This window comes from Mandrillus leucophaeus, unplaced genomic scaffold, assembly GCF_000951045.1.
Source record: "Mandrillus leucophaeus isolate KB7577 unplaced genomic scaffold, Mleu.le_1.0 Scaffold1006, whole genome shotgun sequence".
In the NCBI taxonomy this organism is placed as follows: Eukaryota; Metazoa; Chordata; class Mammalia; order Primates; family Cercopithecidae; genus Mandrillus; species Mandrillus leucophaeus.
In genome coordinates, this window is record NW_012098166.1 from 494,399 (window position 1) to 515,050 (window position 20,652).

Sequence of the window (20,652 nt, forward strand, 5' to 3'; positions counted from 1 at the left end):
AACAGGCCCCCTGTTGTTCCCCTCCCTGTGTCCATGTGTTTTCATTGTTCAACTCCCACATATGAGTAAGAACATGCGGTGTTTGGTTTCTGCTCCTGTGTTACTTTGCTGAGAGTCCAGTTAGTTTTATTTGTCACATCTGCATTCCATCCTAGTATTCTCTCAATATTCTGGTTTGTTTTTTAAAATTTGCATACATGAGAGTCCATTCTTTGTGACATACAATTCTATGGGTTTTTCAGTGCCTAGAGCCATATATCTATCACCTGAGTGCCATATAAAACAGTTCGATCATGCTAAACATTCCCCTCTATGTTACCTTTGCAGTCAGCTAGCCACTCCTTGCCTGTCTCTGGTAACCATAAAGGTATATTTAATCCTTCTAGTTTTGCCTTTTCTGGAAAGTCATTTGAAAAGAATCATAAAATATAGGCCTGACATCTTTCATTTAGGTAAATGTATTTAAGGTTCATCCCTGTCATTGCACAAATTAATTGCTCAATCGTTTGTATCACTGAATACTATTCCACTATCTATTCCACAATTTACAATTACTATAACTTGGTTTATTCATTCCCCTGTTGAGGGATATCCTGTTTTGTTTTCTTCAAGTTTTTTTTTTTTGTTTTTTGGGTTTTTTTTGGTGATTATGAATAAAGCTGTTATAAACATTCACATATGGATTTTCTTTTCTGGGAACATAAATTTCCCACTTACTTGGATAAATACTTAGGAATGCTATTGCTGAGTTGTGTGGTAAATCTATGTTTCATTTTATAAGAATCTGCCAAGCTAGTTTTCAAATTGGCTGTACCATTTTGCATTTCAACTAGCAATGAAAGAAAGTCTCTATTGCTATACATCCTCTTCAGCATTTGATATGGCCAGATTAAAAACAGAAATTTAGCCATCCAGATAGGTATGAAATTGTCTTTTAGGCTGGCATGGTGGCTCATGCCTGTAATCCCAGCACTCTGGGAGGCCGAGGCGGGTGGATTACCTGAAGTCGGGAGTTTGAGCCCAGCCTGGCCAACATGGTGAAACACCGTCTCTACTAAAAATACAAAAATTAGCTGGGCGTGGTGGTGGGCACCTGTAATCCCAACTACTTGGGAAGCTGAGGCAGGAGAATTGCTTGAACCCAGAGGCAGAGGTTGCAGTGAGCCAAGATGGCACCATTGCACTCCAACCTGGGCGACGAGTGAAACTCTGTCTCAAAAAAAAAGAAAAGAAACTGTCTTTTAATATTTAGTGTTACAGGTGAACAGTCCTATGTATTTACTCTGTACACAAACTGTTTTACATTTTTGTTTTCTATGAACATTCAGATTTCTTTATGCTAGAAAATTCACAATTTCATCTGAATATTTACATGTGCCCCCCAACCCTCACCCCATTTCTTTCTGATATAAAAAACTCAAATATTTCTTAAGGTCTAAAAAATTTGTGCTTATATGTTGGAAGTTTTACTTTTCCTCCACCCATCTGCTTATAGGAATCCATGATAACGAATTTGGATCACCTGTATTTCTCTTTTTTATATATTTTTATTTTTCTGATAGTTTGCACTCTTTGATTTTTGCTTTATGCTTTATGAAATTTCTCAAAGAAGTACCTAAATCACTATATATATTTTTTACAATCAATGTTTCACTGAATTTGTTGAGTTTATATTGAGGAGTTTTTGGATGTGTGTGGTTTTTTATTTCTAATAGTTCTTTTTATATATCAGCTTTCACTTAATTTATGAAGGCAATATACTGGATACACAAAATAGAATATTTAAAGCACAATATCCTCTTAATTATTTATTGGAGGCCATTGGTCCGCAATGCCGAGTGGGCTACCCTCTTCTTTTTGAGTTGCCCATTTTTTCCATATTATTTGACAATTCTGTGTATTCAAATTCATGAACAAAGGTTAGTTTTATTAAGATTAGTGTCTAATATGGATTTTCTTATTGTATTTCCAGAATTCCACTGGATTTCTTCTTGCATAGCTCCCTCTGATCATGTCTTCCTGGGAAATGTGAGTGGATGGGTCTAAGCCAATTAATATATTTTGTTTCAAGATACGGATAGGTATGTTGAGACATTCTAAGACAAGGTGGTTGTCTTAGATTCACTGTAACATCAATGCTGTAAATTCACTTATTCTGTTGTCTGTAGCAAGTAAAGGATCCAGAAAACATGTTTTTGTCTATAGCTCCACCTGTGGTTCTGGAAACTATCATATTTGCCTCTCACAGAAAATTCCTGATTCAGTCTCTGGAAACTATTGTATTTGCTTCTCACAAACAATTCCTGTTTCAGTCTCAGCCTTTGGTGGTAAAATCTAAAAACTGGCCTTAATTTGTTTGATATTTTCTAGGCAATTAAAAGTAGGGATAGAGGCTATGCAGAGTGGCTCACGCCTATAATCCCAGCACTTTGGGAGGCTAAGGCTGGTGGATCACAAGGTTAGGAGTTCGAGACCAGCCTGGCCAATATGGTGAAACCCCATCTCTACTACAAATACAAAAATTAGATGGGCGTGGTGGCTGGTGCCTGTAGTCCCAGCTACTCAGGAGGCTGAGGCAGGAAAATTGCTTGAACCTGGGAGGTGGAGGTTGCAGTGAGCCGAGATCGTACCACTGCACTCCAGCCTGGGAGACACAGTGAGACTCCGTCTCAAAAAAAAAAAAAAAAAAAAAGGGAGTGATAGAGACCAAGAGTGTTGTGTTAGTTTTATGGGCTGCCATAACTAATGACCACAAACGGCATGACTTAAAACAGCAGAAATGTACTCTGCCACAGTTATGGAAGATAGAAGTCCCAAATTAAGGTATCAATAGGGTTGGTTTCTTCTGGAGCCTCTGAGGGAGAATTTGTTCCATTCTGTTCCATGCCTCTCTCCTAACTCTTGATGGTTGCCAGCAATCCTTGGCACATCTTGGCTTGTCAATGCATCATTCCAATTCTACCTCCATTTTTACGTGATGTTTACCCTTGTGTCTATGTCCCTGTGTTTGACTTTTCCTCTTCTTGTAAGGACACTCATCATATAGAATTTAATCCAGTATCACCTCAGCTTAACTTGAATATATCTGTACACATCCTATTTCCAAATAAGACCACTTTCACAGATTATACATGAACATGACTTCTAGGAAGACACTACTAAACCCAGGAAAAATTTATATATATAGCTTGTTTGTTTTGTTTTGTTTTTTGAGACAGAGTCTCACTCTGTGGCCCAGAGGGAGTTCGGTGGTGTGATCTCAGCTAACTACAACCTCTGTCTCCCAGGTTCGAGCGATTCTTTTGCTTCAGCCTCCCAAATAGCTGGGACTACAGGCATGTGCCACCACACCAGCCTAATTTTTTGTATTTTTAGTAGAGGCATGGTTTCACCATGTTGCTCAGGCTGGTCTCGAACTCCTGAGCTCAGGCAATCCGCCAGCCTTGGCCTCCCAAAGTGCTAGGATTATAGGCGTGAGCCACTGCACCCAGCCTAAACCCAGTACAAATGTTAGGTGATGGATTTCACACTCGATTTTAGCCAAAAGGCCAAGAAGTAATAGGGACTGGTTTCAATGCTGTGCTAGGAGGAGCCCCAATTTGACAAGTCCTTCTCTTCTATTATGGCAGTTTAATCAAATAAAGCCTGGTGAATGCCTGCGGCAGAGGACCTCATAGTTCACAAACTGAATTCTAACCTGCCCTCCTGCCAACTGTTCCAGGCTTCCCTTGCTTCTCTTCTCTGCTATTCTGAGATGGGAAAGGGAGACTCATGGGGATCTCCCTCTGCTTTGGTTAAATACTTGACATGGGTCCTGTAAACTTGTTTCTGGATTTTATACATGATTTGCTTAATACAGTCAAAAAAAATCCTTTTTTATTCCATCATTGGAACTTTTCTCTATTTTTCTGTGCTTACAGTTATTTTCTTAATTTTTTTCTTATTTTTGGATTTCTTTGTTCTTGTCAACACAACCTTTTATCTATCAGGCAGAGAAATTACTCTGCTTAGCTTGCTATCTTTATAGACATTGAAGCCAGTCCCTTATTCATCTTCTACAGGGTTCTAGTGCTTTGCACAGAGCAGGCATTCAATGAGTATTTTAAAAAGAATTTGTAATTCTAGACATTAAATATTATCCATCAGCAAAGGGGAATTTTGGAGAGTAGAAAACTTTTCGTGGACTTCTGCAATTATGTGGTACTCCAAATTGGTAAGATTAAGACAGATGGAGAAGAGACTACAGGGAAGTAATGAATGTACACTGAATGCTATAATAGGACAAGAACTACAAAGGGGCCACTTTGAAAGTGATTTAGTTCCCATAACAATACTGTGAGACCAGAGTTTCTCACATTTTATAAATAAGGAAATGGGATTACAGTGTTCAGTAACTTTTTCAGGGTTACATAGCTATTAGGTTGGTACAAAAGCATTTGCGGTTTTTGTCATTAAAAGTAATGGCAAAAACTGCAATTACTTTTGTACCAGCCTAATAAATACTTTTGTGGAATTTACAGGCTTATTGGATGTTTCTGTAGAACCCATGGCCAATTTTATAATTCAGAAATTCCCTCCATTTAACTATTCTGTAACACCCAGGACAAAATCAAGGTAGACCCCCTCAGCAACAACAGAGCCCTGAACACGTACATGGAATGAGGAACCTAAGAATTTCCAAGCTGGCCTTCCTAGGCCATAGCTTATCCATTAGTTTATCATTCTCACCCAGATTCTTCTGTAAACAAACATTTGGTGAGTGATTGGTATGTGACAGGCATTGTTTTGTGCTGACTCTGGAAACCTTAGAAAAACACATGTATCAGAAGGGGTCATTCTGTTTTCCGGGAAGGTAGAGATAGCTTAGCTGATAAGTTCAATGGTAATGATCAATTGACACACTTCCGCAAGGCTAATAAAAGTGGTATGATGATGAAAACAGAATGTGATAAGGGGGTGAAGAGAAGAATACCTTGTCCACATGAGCTCGAAGCTGGTGAGCATCAATCAGTTGAGGAAGTTTGTTGGCAATTTCCATCCAAGGCCTATAATGATCTGGAAGTTCTTTCTGCATTTAAAATAGAAACATGTAAATATTTTAGACCTCTCTGGAAAGGGGCTTCCGGGAATAGCTATTTTCACATTTCAGTCTTCAGGGGAATTCAAGTCAATGAGGTAACATGAAAAGTGAAGGGAGAAGAAAGCCTAGATTAGCACAATGGAGAACATTCACAAGGCAGATAGAGGAACTAATTGCAGCAATACAGATCAAAAACATAGTGACAGACGTTCAATGAGCTTGAATAGAATGACCCTATAGAAGTCAAGACAGTAGAAGATTTCACAGAAGTAGAGAATCATCAGAAGGTCGAATGCATCACTACAGAGTTAAAGTAAGATTGACCTCTTTAAAAATCAAAACAATATTAGGAAGTCGCAAATACATATTAGTTTATCTATGTACATTTAATAGAAATTTAGGTCAGGGTCATAGAAGCAGGATTCAAATGTTAGTGTGTTGAGGAAGTAGAAAATAGAGAAAATGTAGATTACTTTTCTCTGCATGTTGAACGAACATTGAGAATGCATCATATGCTACGTAGGCCCTGTGCTCACCTCAGATACACAGATGACTAAGGAGCATATGCTCTAGTACAGGAGAAAAACACATTAGTCAGATATATGCCAATGCGGTAAAATATGTTTAATTAGTGATATCTGTGTAAGCCAAAGAACTTGCAAAGAAGAGGAAGTAGTTAATTCTGTCAGCTGTTGTGAGGAATTAAAGGGAAATATTCTTAAAAATATGACAGTTGATCCAATTTTTGGAGGGGAAGTGACTTTTTTGGGTTGAAATGTGAAGAAGGGAAGGTAGTAAAGGTAGAGGGGACAGCAGATAAACAGATATGGGTGCTTCCTGGGACACAGATGACTCAGTGTTGCTAAAATATAAAACTCAAGAGAAAGTGATAGAGGCAAGAGGCAGACAGATGCCGAGGCAGATAGGGAAGGGTTCCTGTGAAACCCCACCTTCAAGCCCAAAACAGTCCAAAGGCTGAAAGACCGGACTCCTGATCCCAGATGAAACCTGTGACACAGAGGGAAAACTTTCCCTGGTGGCCCACCCTTTCCCAATTGATTCTTTCTGAATAATGCCTTTTAAGTAATCAAATGTTGCCTTTTCTGATGCTACCTATGGTTTGCTTGGGCACGCCCACATGCATACTAGGAAAACTGGTGGAACCACCAGGAATTCGTGCCTTATGCTAGGGAGGAGCCTGGCCTTTTCAGCGTGCCTGTGAAAGTCCTGGTACTCCATTGTGAGGTGGGAGCCTGCTGGAGAAACCCCTCTCTTTGCAGAGAGCTCCCCTTTCGCATAATAAATTGCATCATCCTCACCCTTCATTATGTCTACCTGCCTAATTCTTCCTGGTCATGAGATGAGATCCTGAATTCTGCTGAACTAAGGAGCCAAAAATCCTGCATCAAAAGGATGATGAAAGACGAGCCTAGAAAGTTACATGAAATGTGCTGTGTGTAGAATATATGAATTTTCCCTTTATGTAAGTTGGTGACATGGTTTGATTTGAATTTTAGGAAGATAAATTTGTAGGACTTTAAGATATAAAGTCAGATAAGGAAGTCTTTAAAATGTTGTTCAAAGACTAAACTTAGGCAATGACAATGAATTTGGAAAGGAGAAGCCATATATTCAAGATATATCCAGAAAATGAAATTGAAACGATATGATGATTAAATTTGGGTCTAGGGGCTTAAGGTAAGAAAATCACTAGCCCAATAGCTCCATTTATATGCCCACTCTAGGCCCATGGTTTAGCCAAGTAAGACATAGTCTGAATTTCAGTGACCCCCAACTCTCACCCAAGGGACAATAAACTACATTAATTTTTGTGAATTTTCATTGGCACCCAGCCTCTCTCATTTGTTTATGTACTATCTATGGTTGCTTTTACATTATAGCAGTAGAGTTGGTAGTTGCAACAGAAACCATATGGTAGGCAAGTTTAAAGCACTTAGTATTTGGCCCTTCAGAAAAAGTTCACTAATCTCTGATTTATCACACTGATCCGAGGCTCCTTTCTCAGTGTATAACCTGCACAACTGAATTTTTGGGTTAAGAAGAGGAAGTGAGGATGATTTCCATGTTTAAGAATTAGGTGAGCAAATGAATGGATGGAAACAGGAATTGAGACAGAAATGTAGGTGAAAGTCAAAGAGTGGGGATAAACGTGGTAAATTCATTTTTAAATATATTGACATTAAATTACCTGTGCAATCAAAAGATATGACTATGGTGAAAAGTTGGATACACAGTTTAAAGTTCAGGAGAAAAATCATATTAGAAATATACAATTGAGGCTAGGCATGGTGGCTCACGCCTGTAATTTCAGCACTTGGGGAGACCGAGGAGGGCGGATCACCTGAGGTCAGGAGTTTGTGATCAGCCTGACCAACATGGTGAAATCCTGTCTCTACTAAAAACAAAAAATTAAGCAGGCATAGTGGCACATGCCTGTAATCCCAGCTTCTCGGGAGGCTGATGTAGGAGAATCACTTGAACCTGGGAGGCGGAAGTTGCAGTGAGCCAAGATTGCACCACTGCACTCCAGCCTGGGTGACAGAGTGCGACATGCAAACATCTCCATAAACCTTTTAGCATTATTTCAGCCTATCACATGGGGAGAAACCTTGGACAATACCTAGCTTTCCTAGGCAGAGGTCCCTGTGACCTTTGGCCGTGTACGACCTTTGGCCGTGTACGTGTCCCTGGGTAGTTGAAATTAAGAGAATGGTGATGACTTTTAACCAGCAAGCTGCCTTCAGGCACTTGTTTAACAAAGACACATCCTGTACAGCCCAAAATCCATTAAACCTTGAGTCACCGCAGCACATGTCTCTTGCAAGGACAAGGTTGGGGGTAGGGTCACAGATTAACAGCATCTCAAATACAGAACAAAATGGAGTCTCTTATGTCTACTTCTTTCTATATAGACACAGTAACAGGCTGATCTCTCTTTCTTTTCCCCACACTCACACCTCAGCCTCCCGAGAAGCTGGGGCTAGCAGCACATACCGCCACACCCAGCTAATCGTTAAAAATTTTTTGTGGAGATGAGGGTCTTGCTCTTTTGCCCAGGTTGCTCTTAAACTCCTGGCCTCAAGTGATCCTCCTGCCTTTGCCTCCCGTCCTGGGATTATAGGCGTGAGCCACAATGCTGGACCTGAAGACAGACTCTGAGAATTCATAAAAACCTCACAGCATTTTGTACTCTTACGTATATAAATTATCCAGGTTGCTCTTCATAATCCTGTAAAGTAACGAGAGCCATACCAGGCCCATTTTACAACTGAAAAGCACAGACACTTATTTCCTAAATCAAGGTCAGACAGCATGTTAGTGGAAAAGCCAAGGCCAGAACCCAGATCTTCTGATTTTACTAGTGCAGCCTTCTTTCTCCAGGGGACATACTGACATTTACAACACTCATCTCCAGACTGGAGTAACAGAGCAAGACGCCATTTCAAAAAAAAATAAAAAAAAAAAGAAAAAGAAATATGCAATTTGAAAGCATAACTACAGCAAAAACCCTACATTGTGGTTAAAACCACAAGAGTATATAAAACCATTTGAGGTAATATGAAAAGCGAAAGGAGAAGAAAGCCTAGATTAACACAATGGAGAACATTCACAAGGCAGATAGAGGAACTAACTGCAATACAGATCAAAAACATAGTGACAGACGTTCAATGAGCTTGAATAGAATGACCCTATAGAAGTCAAAACAGTAGAGGATTTCACAGAAGTAGAGAATCATCAGAAGGTCTAACGCATCATTACAGAGTTAAAGTAAGATTGACCTCTTTAAAAATCAAAACAATATATTAGTTTATCTATGTACATTTAATAGAAATTTAGGTCAGGGTCATAGAAGCAGGATTCAAATGTTAGTGTGTTGAGGAAGTAGAAAATAGAGAAAATGTAGATTACTTTTGAAGGAGAGCCATAAGGCAGCAGGGAATTTGCATTTAAGAGTGATCTTTTAAGAATGAGAAGCTTGAGCAGTTTATAGTTGGCTATTGCAAGAAGGAGAGATTGAAGACAAAGGAGAGAGGAGAGTAATCGAATGCAGAAGGAGCAAAGGACTAGAAGTGAAGGAGGAGAGAGAGAACAAGAATGGAATGTCTGTCCTTGCAGCAGCAGTAGGAGAAGATCTGGAGTTTAAAGGAGTTCACTTTTTATGGACTCAATTTCTCAGAAGATGAGAGTGAAAATCAAGTTGTGTGAGTTGAGATAGGGGTGGGTGTGAAATTAATTACAGAGGGGAAAAGACCAGGGACCTCAACCTAAACATACAAATGACATGGAAGGTCCGTGAGAACCCAGGGAAGTCTGAAAACTGTGAATTTGGAGTAGTATAGACCTATACATTACCCACAAATCACTTGGAAGTCTTCGGTCCCTGAGGATCTGAGACAAACCTGGGTTCAAGCTCCCAATTAATTCATAAGTTAGGTACATCCAACATCCTATTCACAGTCTCTGATTGATTGATTGATTGAGACACAGTTTCATTCTATCGCTCAGGCTAAAGTGCAGTGGTGTGATCTGGGCTTACTGCAACCTCTGCCTCCTGGGTTCAAGCTCCTAATTAATTCATAACTTGGGTACATCCAACATCCTATTCACAATCTCTGATTTATTTATTTTATTTCTTTATTTTGAGACACAGTTTCATTCTATCGCTGAAGTGCAGTGGCGCGATCTTGGCTCCACCTCCTGCGTTCAAGAGATTCTCCTGCCTCAGCCTCCTGAGTAGCTGGGATTACAGGTGTGTGTCACCATGCCTGGCTAATTTTTTGTATTTTTAGTAGAGATGGGATTTTGCCATGTCGACCAGCCTTGTCTCGAACTCCTGACCTAAGGTGATCCACCTGCCTCAGCCTCTCAAAGTGCTGGGATTACAGGTGTGAGCCACTGTGTCCAGCCAAAGTTTATAGAGGTTTGAGAAAAGAGTGTTGACATAAAATTGCTGGGTTAGACACACCATGAGTTAGTGTCCTATAGAGAGTGAAGTCATAAGCATTGGAGTTATATTTTCTACTCAACAGAAATATTTTGCTGCTCTTCTGTATAAAAATCTACAAATTAACGGCCAGGCACGGTGGCTCACGCCTGTAATCCCAGCACTTTGGGAGGCCGAGGCAGGCGGATCACGAGGTCAGGAGACTGAGACCATACTGGCTAACAGGGTGAAACCCCGTCTCTCCTAAAAAAAATACAAAAATTTAGCCGGGCGTGGTGGTGGGCACCTGTCGTCCCAGCTACTCGGGAGGCTGAGGCAGGATAATGGCCTGAACTCGGGAGGCAGAGCTTGTAGTGAGCCAAGATCGCACCACTGCACTCCAGCCTGGGCAACAAAGCCAGATTCTGTCTCAAAAAAAAAAAAAAAAAAAAAAAAAAAATCTACAAATTACCGTGTAATTTCAGACTGAAGTAGTGCAACAGTATTAATCAATACTAAGTAACACAGAAAACAAAGGGAAAACCTCTAGATGATTAAATCACCATAAAGTGAGATGGTTGAGACAATGCTCCAGGATGATATTGAAAAGATACACAGCCATCCTTTTGCTTCTGGATCATTTCATTGGATGATATTCTTAACACATTTATAATTTAAAGAAAAATAGATTTGTAAAACTGTATTTTTTATATGAACACTAAACTCTTCGTTAGCTTAATGCTTGATTAGATTAAGTATAAATTTTGGCTAAGAAAGTAGCATAGGAAAATTAAAAATAAAAGCATGCACAAAAATAAACCAGGTGCCGAGCCCGGTGGCTCACACCTGTAATCCCAGCATTTTGGGAGGCTGAGATGGGCCAATCACTTGAGATCAGGAGTTTGAGAAGAGCCTGGCCAACATGGTGAAACTCCGTCTCTACTAAAAATACAAAAATTAGCCAGGCGTGGTGACACGCGCCTATAATCCCAGCTACTCAGCTACTAAAAATACAAAAATTAGTTGGGTGTGGTGGCAGACATCTGTAATCCCAGCTACTTAGGAGGTTGAGGCAGGGGAATCGCTTGAACCCAGGGGGAGGAGGTTGCAGTAAGCTGAGATCATGCGACTGCACTCCAGCCTGGGCGACCGAGTGAGACTCTGTCTCCAAAAAAAGAAAAAATTAGCTGGTGGTAGCAGGTGCCTGTAATCCCAGCTGTTCAGGAGGCTGAGGCAGGAGAATCGCCTCAATCTGGGAGGCAGAGGTTGCAGTGAGCCAAGATCTAGCCACTACACTCCAGCCTGGGGAAGAGAGCAAGACTCCGTCGCAAAAAATAAAATAAAGGCTGGACGCGGTGGCTCACGCCAGTAATCCCAGCACTTTGGGAGGCAGACGCGGGCGCATCACGAGGTCAGGAGATCGAGACCATCCTGACTAACACGGTGAAACCCCATCTCTCCTAAAAAAAAATACAAAAAATTAGCCGGAAGTCATGGTGGGCGCCTGTAGTCCCAGCTACTCAGAAGGCTGAGGCAGCAGAATGGCGTGAACCCGGCAGGCAGAGCTTGCAGTGAGCTGAGATCGCACCACTGCACTCCAGCCTGGGCGACAGAGGGAGACTCCACCTTAAATAAATAAATAAATAGATAGATAAATAAATATATAAATTTTAAAATAAAATGAAATAAACCAGGTAAACATGAGCAGGAAACTTGGGTGACAATATTAACATCAGAAAAATTAGAACTTAAACTATTGGAGAGATTAGATTTTGAAGCAGATTATTTTGAATGAAATAAAAGGTTTAAGTTTTGATGGAAAGAAGCTGTTCTGACATTGCATCAAAGTAAAGTGAAGGAGAAGGAGCTATTACATGCCCTTCTAGAGACAGGCGAGCATCACAGGGGCCCTGTAGGAAGAGCTTTAAAGAGCAGATTATCAAGGTTTTGTTTTCATTTTACGGTTTTTGGAGACAGGATCTCACTCTGTCACCCACACTGGAGTGTAGTGGTACAAATATAGCTTATTGCAGCCTCAAACTCCCTGGGTCAAGCAGTCCTCCCACCTCAGCCTCCCAAGTAGCTGGGAATACAGGCACATAGGATCATGCACAGTTAATTCTTTTTTATTTTTGTAGAGATGGGGTCTTGCTATCTTGCCCAGGCTGATCTCAAACCCCTGGCCTCATGTGATCCTCCTGTGTCAGCCTCCCGAAGTGCTGGGATTATAGGTGTGAATTACCACCTCTAACCTGATTCTCATTTTTAAGCATCACTTGACTGCTATGCACAGAATGTGTTACAGCTGAACAGGAATGGAAATAAGGAAACAAGGGGAGGAGACAGTAGTCCTGGGGCAACATGAAGGTGGATTAAACTGGGGTGGAAATGGAGAAAATTGGTCACCTTGGAAGTATATTTCAGAGAGAGCGCTGAATTCATTTATTGTCAAATGGATCATTTGCAAATGGTGAAGACTATTGTGAGGATTATTTCTTTATTTTATTTATTGATCTATTTATTATTATTTTTTTTTTTGAGATGGAGTCTCACTCTGTCATCCAGGCTAGAGTGCACTTGTGCAATCTCAGTTCATTGCAACCTCTGCTACCTGGGTTCAGGCAATTCTTCTGCCTCAGCCTCCCGAAGAGCTGGCACTACAGGCATGCACCACCATACCCGGCTGATTTTTGTCTTTTTAGTAGAGACAGAGTGTCACCATGTTGGCCAGGCTAGTCTCGAACTCCTGACATTGTGATCCACTCACGTCAGCCTCCCAAAGTGCTGGGATAACAGGAGTGAGTCACCGTGCCCAGCCAAGACTACTGTGAGGTTTAGATTTTAAAAGTGTAGTTAAAGTTAACACAGGGCCTACTACAAAGTGAACACTTTCTGTATAGTTATTACTATTACTATATTTTATAAACAAACTTCAACAGGGAATAAGAAAAAAATCAATTCTTAATGAAATGTAACAGGCTGCTATGAATAAATTTTGCTAATACAATTGAAAATTTCAACTGAGTTACCATTTGTGAAATTGCAAAAATTCAAATTTTTATTTAGAAACAAAAAACCTAACTAGAACAATAAGCATAAAGGGAATAGAAAATGTAATTCAAAACGTGCAGCTTAAAATGTCTGTAGTCTGAAGAGCTATGCTATAGCAACAGATAGATGATCTGTTTCAGAAGGCAGAAAAGCATGAGAAGGCATCTAATTTGCTGAGTGTGGTGGCTCATGCCTGTAATCCCAGCACTTTGGGAGGCCAAGCCAGACAGATCACTTGAGGTCAGGAGTTGGAGATCAGCCAGGCCAATATGGGGAAATCCCATGTTTACTATAAAGGATACAAAAATTAGCCGGGCAAGGTGGTGCGTGACTGTAATCCCAGTTACTCAGAAGGCTGAGTCAAGAGAATCTCTTGAACCCAGGAGGTGGTGATTGCAGTGAGCCGAGACTGTGCCACAGCACTCCAGCCTGAGCAACAGAGCGAGACTCTGTCTCAAAAAAAAAAAAAAAAGGCATCTAATGCATCTTATGAAGAAAATGTAACCTAAAGATTAATCCTTGAAATAACACTAACCAAGGCCACTATCCACTGTTGCTATTTTTGAATACAAAAAGACAATCCTGAAGATGTTATAAAATTGAGTTCAACAATATATTTAAAGATAAAGTGAATCTGAGCATTGCTATGGTTATGTTTTAATGTTAGAACATTATTATTATACATTAAACAGTAAAATCTAGAAATATAGAAAAAGTCTGGGGACAGTATTTTGATAAACTACTACAGTAGAGGACATGCCAAAATAGCAACAAAGTTTTGCTGAAATTATTTCTAAAAAGCGTGGGACCTGACATTGGGGCATTTCTTTTCTTCTTTTTTATTTATTTGTTTTCTTCCTTGAGGCGTGGGTAGATTTGAGCCTAAGCTTAAGAGCTTTGGATCATGGCTATTGTCAGAGTATTCAACTTTCTCTGTTCCCTCCCCTGACCTGGCATGAGAGCTCAGTCATTCCTCTCACAAATCACCAGGCAACCTGTAATCCCAGCATTTTCAGAGGCGAGGCTGGTGGATCACCTGAGGTCAGGAGTTTGAGACCAGCCTGACCAACACAGTGAAACCCCAACTCTACTAAAAATACAAAAATTAAGCTGGGTGTGGTGGCATGCGCCTGTAATCTCAGCTACTTGGGAGGCTGAGGCAGAAGAATCACTTGAACCCAGGAAGCAGAGGTTGCAGTGAGTCAAGATTGTGCCACTGCATTCCAGGCTGGGCAACAAGAGTGAAACTGTCTCAAAAAAAAAAAAAAAAAAAAAAAATCAGGCAAATATTAAAGAAATATTTGTTAATTGGTTAATATTGGTTAATGAGTCCATCTAGCATGCCAGAATATTTTTTCCTGGCCTTATACTTTCTAGTATGTGTTAAATTGTGTCTCCCCCAAATTCCTATGCTGATGCCCTAGCCCTAGTACCTAAAAATATAACTGTATTTGGAGATAGGCCCTTGAAGAAGGTACATTGAAATGAGGCCTTTAGGGTGGGTCCAATTTAATCTGATTGGTGTCCATAAAGAAGAGGAAATTTGGACACAAAGAGACGGGGGAGAGCGGGCACAGTAGCTCACGCCTGTAATCCTAGCACTCTGGGAGGCCGAGGTGAGCAGATCACTTGAGGTCAGGAGTTCGAGACCAACCTGACCAACATAGCGAAGCCCCATCTCTACTAAAAATACAAAAAATTAGCTGGGCTTTGTGGAGTGCACCTGTAATCCCAGCTACTCAGGAGGCTGAGGCAGGAGAATCGTTTGAACCCAGGAGGCAGAGGTTGCAGTGAGCTGAGATTGCACCACTGCACTCCAACCTGGGTGACAGAGTGCAACCCTGTTTCGGAAAAAAAAAAAAAGAGAGAGAGACATGGGGACATGGAGAATTTGTGCATGGCAGAGAAAAGACCGTGTGAGGACACAATAATAAGGAGGTCGTCTACAAGCCAAGGAGCGAGACCTCAGAAGAAACCAACTCCACGACACCTTGATCTTGGACTTCCTGCCTCAAGAACTGTGAGAAAATCAACTTCTGTGATTTAAGCCCCCATTTGTGATATTTTAAGCCCAACTGTTTGTGACTGCTGTTACAGCAGCTCTCATAAACCACTATACTATTAAATCTGACTTCACAATCTTGAAGGTAAGTAAGGATCAGCACCCTATCTGGGGCACCAGCAAAGGCACAGAGGCCTCCTTATGGGATTTGTGAGTTGAATAGGGGGTCTTCATCTCAAAGAAACATTGAACTCAGAGCATCTGCCCAAACCAAAAGCAAAAGTGCATGGAATCACTGAGGACTTAAATGCCAGGAGATGAGGACTAGAATGTAATGTGTAGGAGTGGACAGTTTTCACACTGGTCTTTTTATCACGTCTGTATCCTAAGCAACTTCCTAAATGCGCTTAGGCATAGAAACCCGTGAATAAGTTTTCACTAAATGAAAACAATAAAATGGCCAGAAAAATTTTGAAACAATAGAAAATTCAGAAAGGGTTAAGTTGAAATTAGAGAGACAGAACAAATGGTATTCAGTTAAGATGGCAATTGTTCTCAAAACTAGCTAGTGATTGTAAATTATTTTTAAGGACAAGATAGGGAATTTTTGTACAAATGGTGTGATTTAAATTTAAACATCTCAGGTAGAAGAGAAAAGTTTTGTTATTACTTTTGTTTTTGTTTTGAGATGGAGGGCTGAGGCGGGTGGATCACTTGAGGTCAGGGGTTCGAGACCAGCCTGGCCAATATGGTGAAACCCCGTCTACTAAAAATACAAAAATTAGCTGGGTGTGGTGGTGGGCTCCTGTAATCCCAGCTACTCGGAAGGCTGAGGCAGGAGAATCCTTTGAACCCAGGAGGCAGAGGTTGCAGGGAGCTGAGATGGCGTCACTGCACTCCAGCCTGGGTGACAAAGTGAGACTCTATCTCGAAAATGATAATAATAATAATAATAATAATACAATCAGTAAAAATAAAGTGAGGTAAGAATTTAAACACTAGACTTTCAATTTATGGAACTCATTAACTGGAGATAATATAAAAGTGAGAGATTCCTATCAGTCATAGAGCCTAAAAAAGCAATTGACTAACATTTATAATAATCATATTTCAAGTACTGAGGTTAGTTATGCTAGAGATTCTGAATGAACTATTCTAGGTGGAGCTTCAGCATCAGTATTTTTTAAAACTCCACAAGTACTTTGCTATACAGCCAGGAACAACAACTCTAAACCACCTTGCATGTAACCTTCTTTGAGGAAAACTCTTCAAATATCAGATGCATCATGTCATTTACAGGATGTGTTAAATCTGAACTCCAGGCTGGGCCCGGTGGCTCACACCTGTAATCCCAGCACTTTGTGAGGCTGAGGTGGGCAGATCACGAGGTCAGGAGTTCAAGACCAGCCTGACCAACATGGTGAAACCCTGTCTCTACTAAAAATACAAAAAGTAGGCCGGGCACAGTGGTTCATGGCTGTCATCCTAGAATTTTGGGAGGCCAAGGAGGGTGGATCACCTGAGGTCGGGAGTTCGAGACCAGCCTGACCAACATGGAGAAACCCCGTCTCTACTAAAACTACAAAATTAGACAGGCGTGGTGGCTCATGCCTGTAATCCCAGCCACTCAGGAGGCTGAGGTAGGAGAATCGCTTGAACACCAGAGGCAGAGGTTGCAGTGAGCTGAGATCTCGCCATTGCCCTCCAACCTGGGGTACAAGACGCCATCTCAAAAAAACAAAAAAAAAAATCTGAACTCCAGAGCCTCACATCTAAGCTCTCTCAGTTCTCCTTACTCTTGTTGCCTGCTCTAACCTTCTTGATGCCAAGCTAATTTCTTTGTATTCTCCATGTCTAAAGAGAAATTAGCCCTCCCTCCAGAAACACACATCCATGCCCCCGTACACATGTAGGGCACATGAACCATTTATTTGTATGAGTTGGTGAGGCACACAGTTTCCACAATAAATGTTGGAACTTGGAAAGGTTTGAACGTTGACAGAAACAATGGGATACAATATTTGAAACCAAGTCAGACTCCTTCCCCAAAAACAATTTTTTTAAGTCACTGTCTTGACCATGTTTTCTTCACACACATTCAAGCAACTATCTATAGTGAGAAACCAAAAGAGATACTGAAGGAACTTCTGGGGCCACTGGACATGCAAGTACAGCCTCCTGACTCTGACGCTTGCCTTTCGACTAAAGGAAAGTAAGATCTGGTGTCCCCTTGAGCAGGACAGCCAATCGTGATTCTCCATCTGCTCTTGCAACACTCTGCCTGGTGATTTTAGTGACTGGGTCCCTCCTCATCTGTGAAGCAACCTGGGGCAGATTTTGATGAAAATGTCCTTCTGCTACCTCTTCCCAGAAAGGGAGTTGTTGAAAAAGGTCAAACCAATGACAGAAAATCAAAACTGAAACAGGGAAGTACATTTTGAGAAATCTGGGGAAAACGATCATAACGGAGTAAAAGCAGTTTCTCAAGGGACTTTTTTCCCACATAAGCTCAGGAATGGAAATTCCATCAACGAAACCATAGTATATCAGGCAGGGAGTGTCACGAGAACTTGATTCTCATCTGTTTCTCCTGTTTCCATAGTTACAAAGAGGAAAGAACAAAGAGAGGAACTCTAAAACTGTGGATCTACGTCATGTTTAGCTCATTTGTAATATTATTTTTCCTCAGCTCAGTGCGCACTTTTAATCCCAATAAGAGCAACTTGGTCTTTTCTTCCTTTGGAACCAGGCAGGATATTCCTGAATTGGGTTAGACGTATACAGTGGAGTTTTAACAAGCACTGGCTCAAGGTCAGAAGACTGGCTTCTGGTCCTTACACTGGATTTATGAAAGTGTTTTCACATTCATTCTCCATAGGAATCTGGTGGAGGTGGCATCGGATCTCCATTCAGTAAATGTGAAAATTGAGGGTTAGGGGATGTTTGTGATTTACTCAAAGTCACAAGAGCTACTAAGTACAACTTAGGGTGACTAACTCATCCGAGCTGTCCCAGCACTTTCCTGGTTTAGTACTGAGAGTCTTGCATGTCAGGAGTCCATCCGGTACCCAACAAATAGGGACACTTGGTCAACCTAGTGGCAGTGTCAGAGGAAACAGTCTGGTCCTCTGGACCACAACCCAACTGTGCATAGTAATACAGGAGTTATTAAGAAATTATTTGTAGGCAGCTAGAAAGGGTGAAAGAGGTCTCACTGGATTTTTCCTTTACTAAAAAGCAGCCTGAAACCACTTCTTCTCTAACTGAAAGCAGCCTGATAGATTGCAAACTAGGAGCTTTCATATGTAAACGACAGCAGCTGTACCTGGAAGCCAGGAACATTCAATATGGAGATTATGCTCTCTTCTGTTTTTCTTTTTTTGAGACAAAATCTCACTCCATCACCCAGTCAGGAGTGCAGTGGTACGATCTCCGCTGACTGCAACCTCCACCTCTTGGGTTCAAGCGATTCTCCTGCCTCAGCTTCCTGAGTAGCTGGGATTACAGGTGCTCACCACCACACCCAGCTAATTTTCATATCGTAAACCCCCTGTAGATACGGGGTTTCACCATGTTGGACCGGCAGGTCTCGAACTCCTGGCCTCAGGTGATCCGTCCCCCTTGGCCTCCCAAAGTGCTGAGATTACAGGCATGAACCACTGCGCCGGGCCCTCACTCTTTTCCTTGTCACCAGGTGTGTCGGCATCAAGACAGCCTCCAGGTAAAACCACGTGTAAAGGTATCCCGGCGGCCGCCAGGTGGAAGCTGTATTTGCATAATAAAAGACTAGGGTGGGAGGGCCAGTCTTTTCCCCGGCTATGTAAATGACATACCTGATCAAACCAGTCCCCTGGGCCCTATATAAATCAATCACCGCCTCGTCAAGCCTTTGTACAAAATCCATTGCCTTCCACCGCAAAGCAGACCCTCTTGGGCGACCCACTTTCTCAGCATAAAGAAGCGTTTTCTCTCTCTCTTCTTTTATGTTTATTAAACTTTCAGCTCCTAAATCCACTCGTGTGTATCCGTGTCGTGAATTCTTTTCTCGGTAGAGACAAAGAACCAGGATATATACCCCAGAAAACGGAGCCTTTCATCAGCATCCCCGCTGTCATTACTACTGATGCTGGAGTTACTTGCAGATTTGTAACTTGATTTCAAAACTAACAGCTGGGCCGGGAGCGGTGGCTCATGCCTGTAATCCCAGCACTTTGGGAGGCCGAGGCAGGTGGATCACCTGAGGTCGGGAGTTGGAGACCAGCCTGACCAACACAGAGAAACTCTGTATCTTACTAAAAATACAAAATTAGCTGGGCGTGGTGCCACAGGCCTGTACTCCCAGCTACTTGCCAAGGCTGAGGCAGGGGAATCTCTTGAACCCGGGAGGTGGAGGTTGTGGTGAGCAGAGACTCTGCCATTAGAAATTTCTAAGAAGGGGAAGGAAATCTTGCTAACAAACAATACCTCTTTCTTAATTCTACTTAGGACTCAAATTGTAATGCAAATCCGTTTCATCATTTAGCCCTTATCAACACTATTTTTCTCATCTGTTGTGGTCCAAAGCCTAGAGCATTAAAACTATCAAAGTTTTTACAGACCATCAGGTGTCAACCTCCTCTTTCTACATTTGAGCTAGCTGAAATCCAGAGGAAATGACTTCCTCAAAGTCATGAGTAGCAAAAGCAGAACTGGTTCTGCTTATAACTCTTGACTTTTAATTATTATTATTATTATTGTTATTACATCCTAAATGAGGGCCAAGACGACTCAGTTAAAAACTTTGGGGTCCAGGCCAAGTGCGGTGGCTCATGCCTATAATCCCAGCACTTTGGGAGACCAAGGGAGGCAGATCACTTGAGGGTCAGGAGTTCGAGACTGGGTTGGTCAACATGGTGAAACCCCCTCTCTACTAAAAATACAAAAATTAACCGGGCATGGTGGTGCATGCCTGTAGTTCCAGCTATTTGGGAGGCTGAGGCAGGAGAATCCTTGAACCCAGGAAGCGGAGGTTGCAATGAGCGGAGATCATGCTGTTAGGAATGAAGTTTTTGGTGTCACAGTAAAAGAATGAACGTGGGAACAAATGATCTCTCAGCAACGGGAGCTTTACTTTCTGCAGAAAGGGTGCTACTCAATAGCTATCCAGCCACGAGAGCACACCAAACAAAGGAGGCAGAGTTATTTATAACCTGACGCATCACCCTACTGCTGTGTCCAGCTTCCATTGGCTGGAATAGGACCTCACATTTTACACTTTACCCAATTGGCTATTAGTTTAAAACGTTTTTAATTGGGTAAAGGAACAGAGCAAAGAAAGAAAAGCAAGTTGCCCAGGGATAGTTAAGGAAGCATCTCAAATAAGGAATGACATGCACTGTGGGCTGGGGCTTTTCTAGTTCTGTCCAGGCATGTCGGAGCAAGCTACAACAGCTGATTTGGACAGCCACTAATAGTGGCTAGCAATGTTATAGTAAGAAATTGTGACTTTTTATAATCTTTGAAGAAGAACTTTCCCATTTCCCACAGTGCCACTGCACTCCAGCCTGGGCAACAGAAAGAGATTCCGTCTTGGGG

At 41.6% G+C, this 20,652-nt stretch overlaps 1 protein-coding gene across 1 annotated transcript in view; it reads right to left on the minus strand.

The window, feature by feature from the left end:
• Positions 1-20,652, minus strand: part of IDO2 (indoleamine 2,3-dioxygenase 2) — a 94,109-nt gene that overhangs the window by 55,547 nt on the left and 17,910 nt on the right. Inside the window, exon 3 of the mRNA XM_011973961.1 lies at positions 4,973-5,068. Coding sequence (XP_011829351.1) covers positions 4,973-5,068 — 96 coding nt within the window. The remainder of the gene's footprint in view (positions 1-4,972; positions 5,069-20,652) is intronic.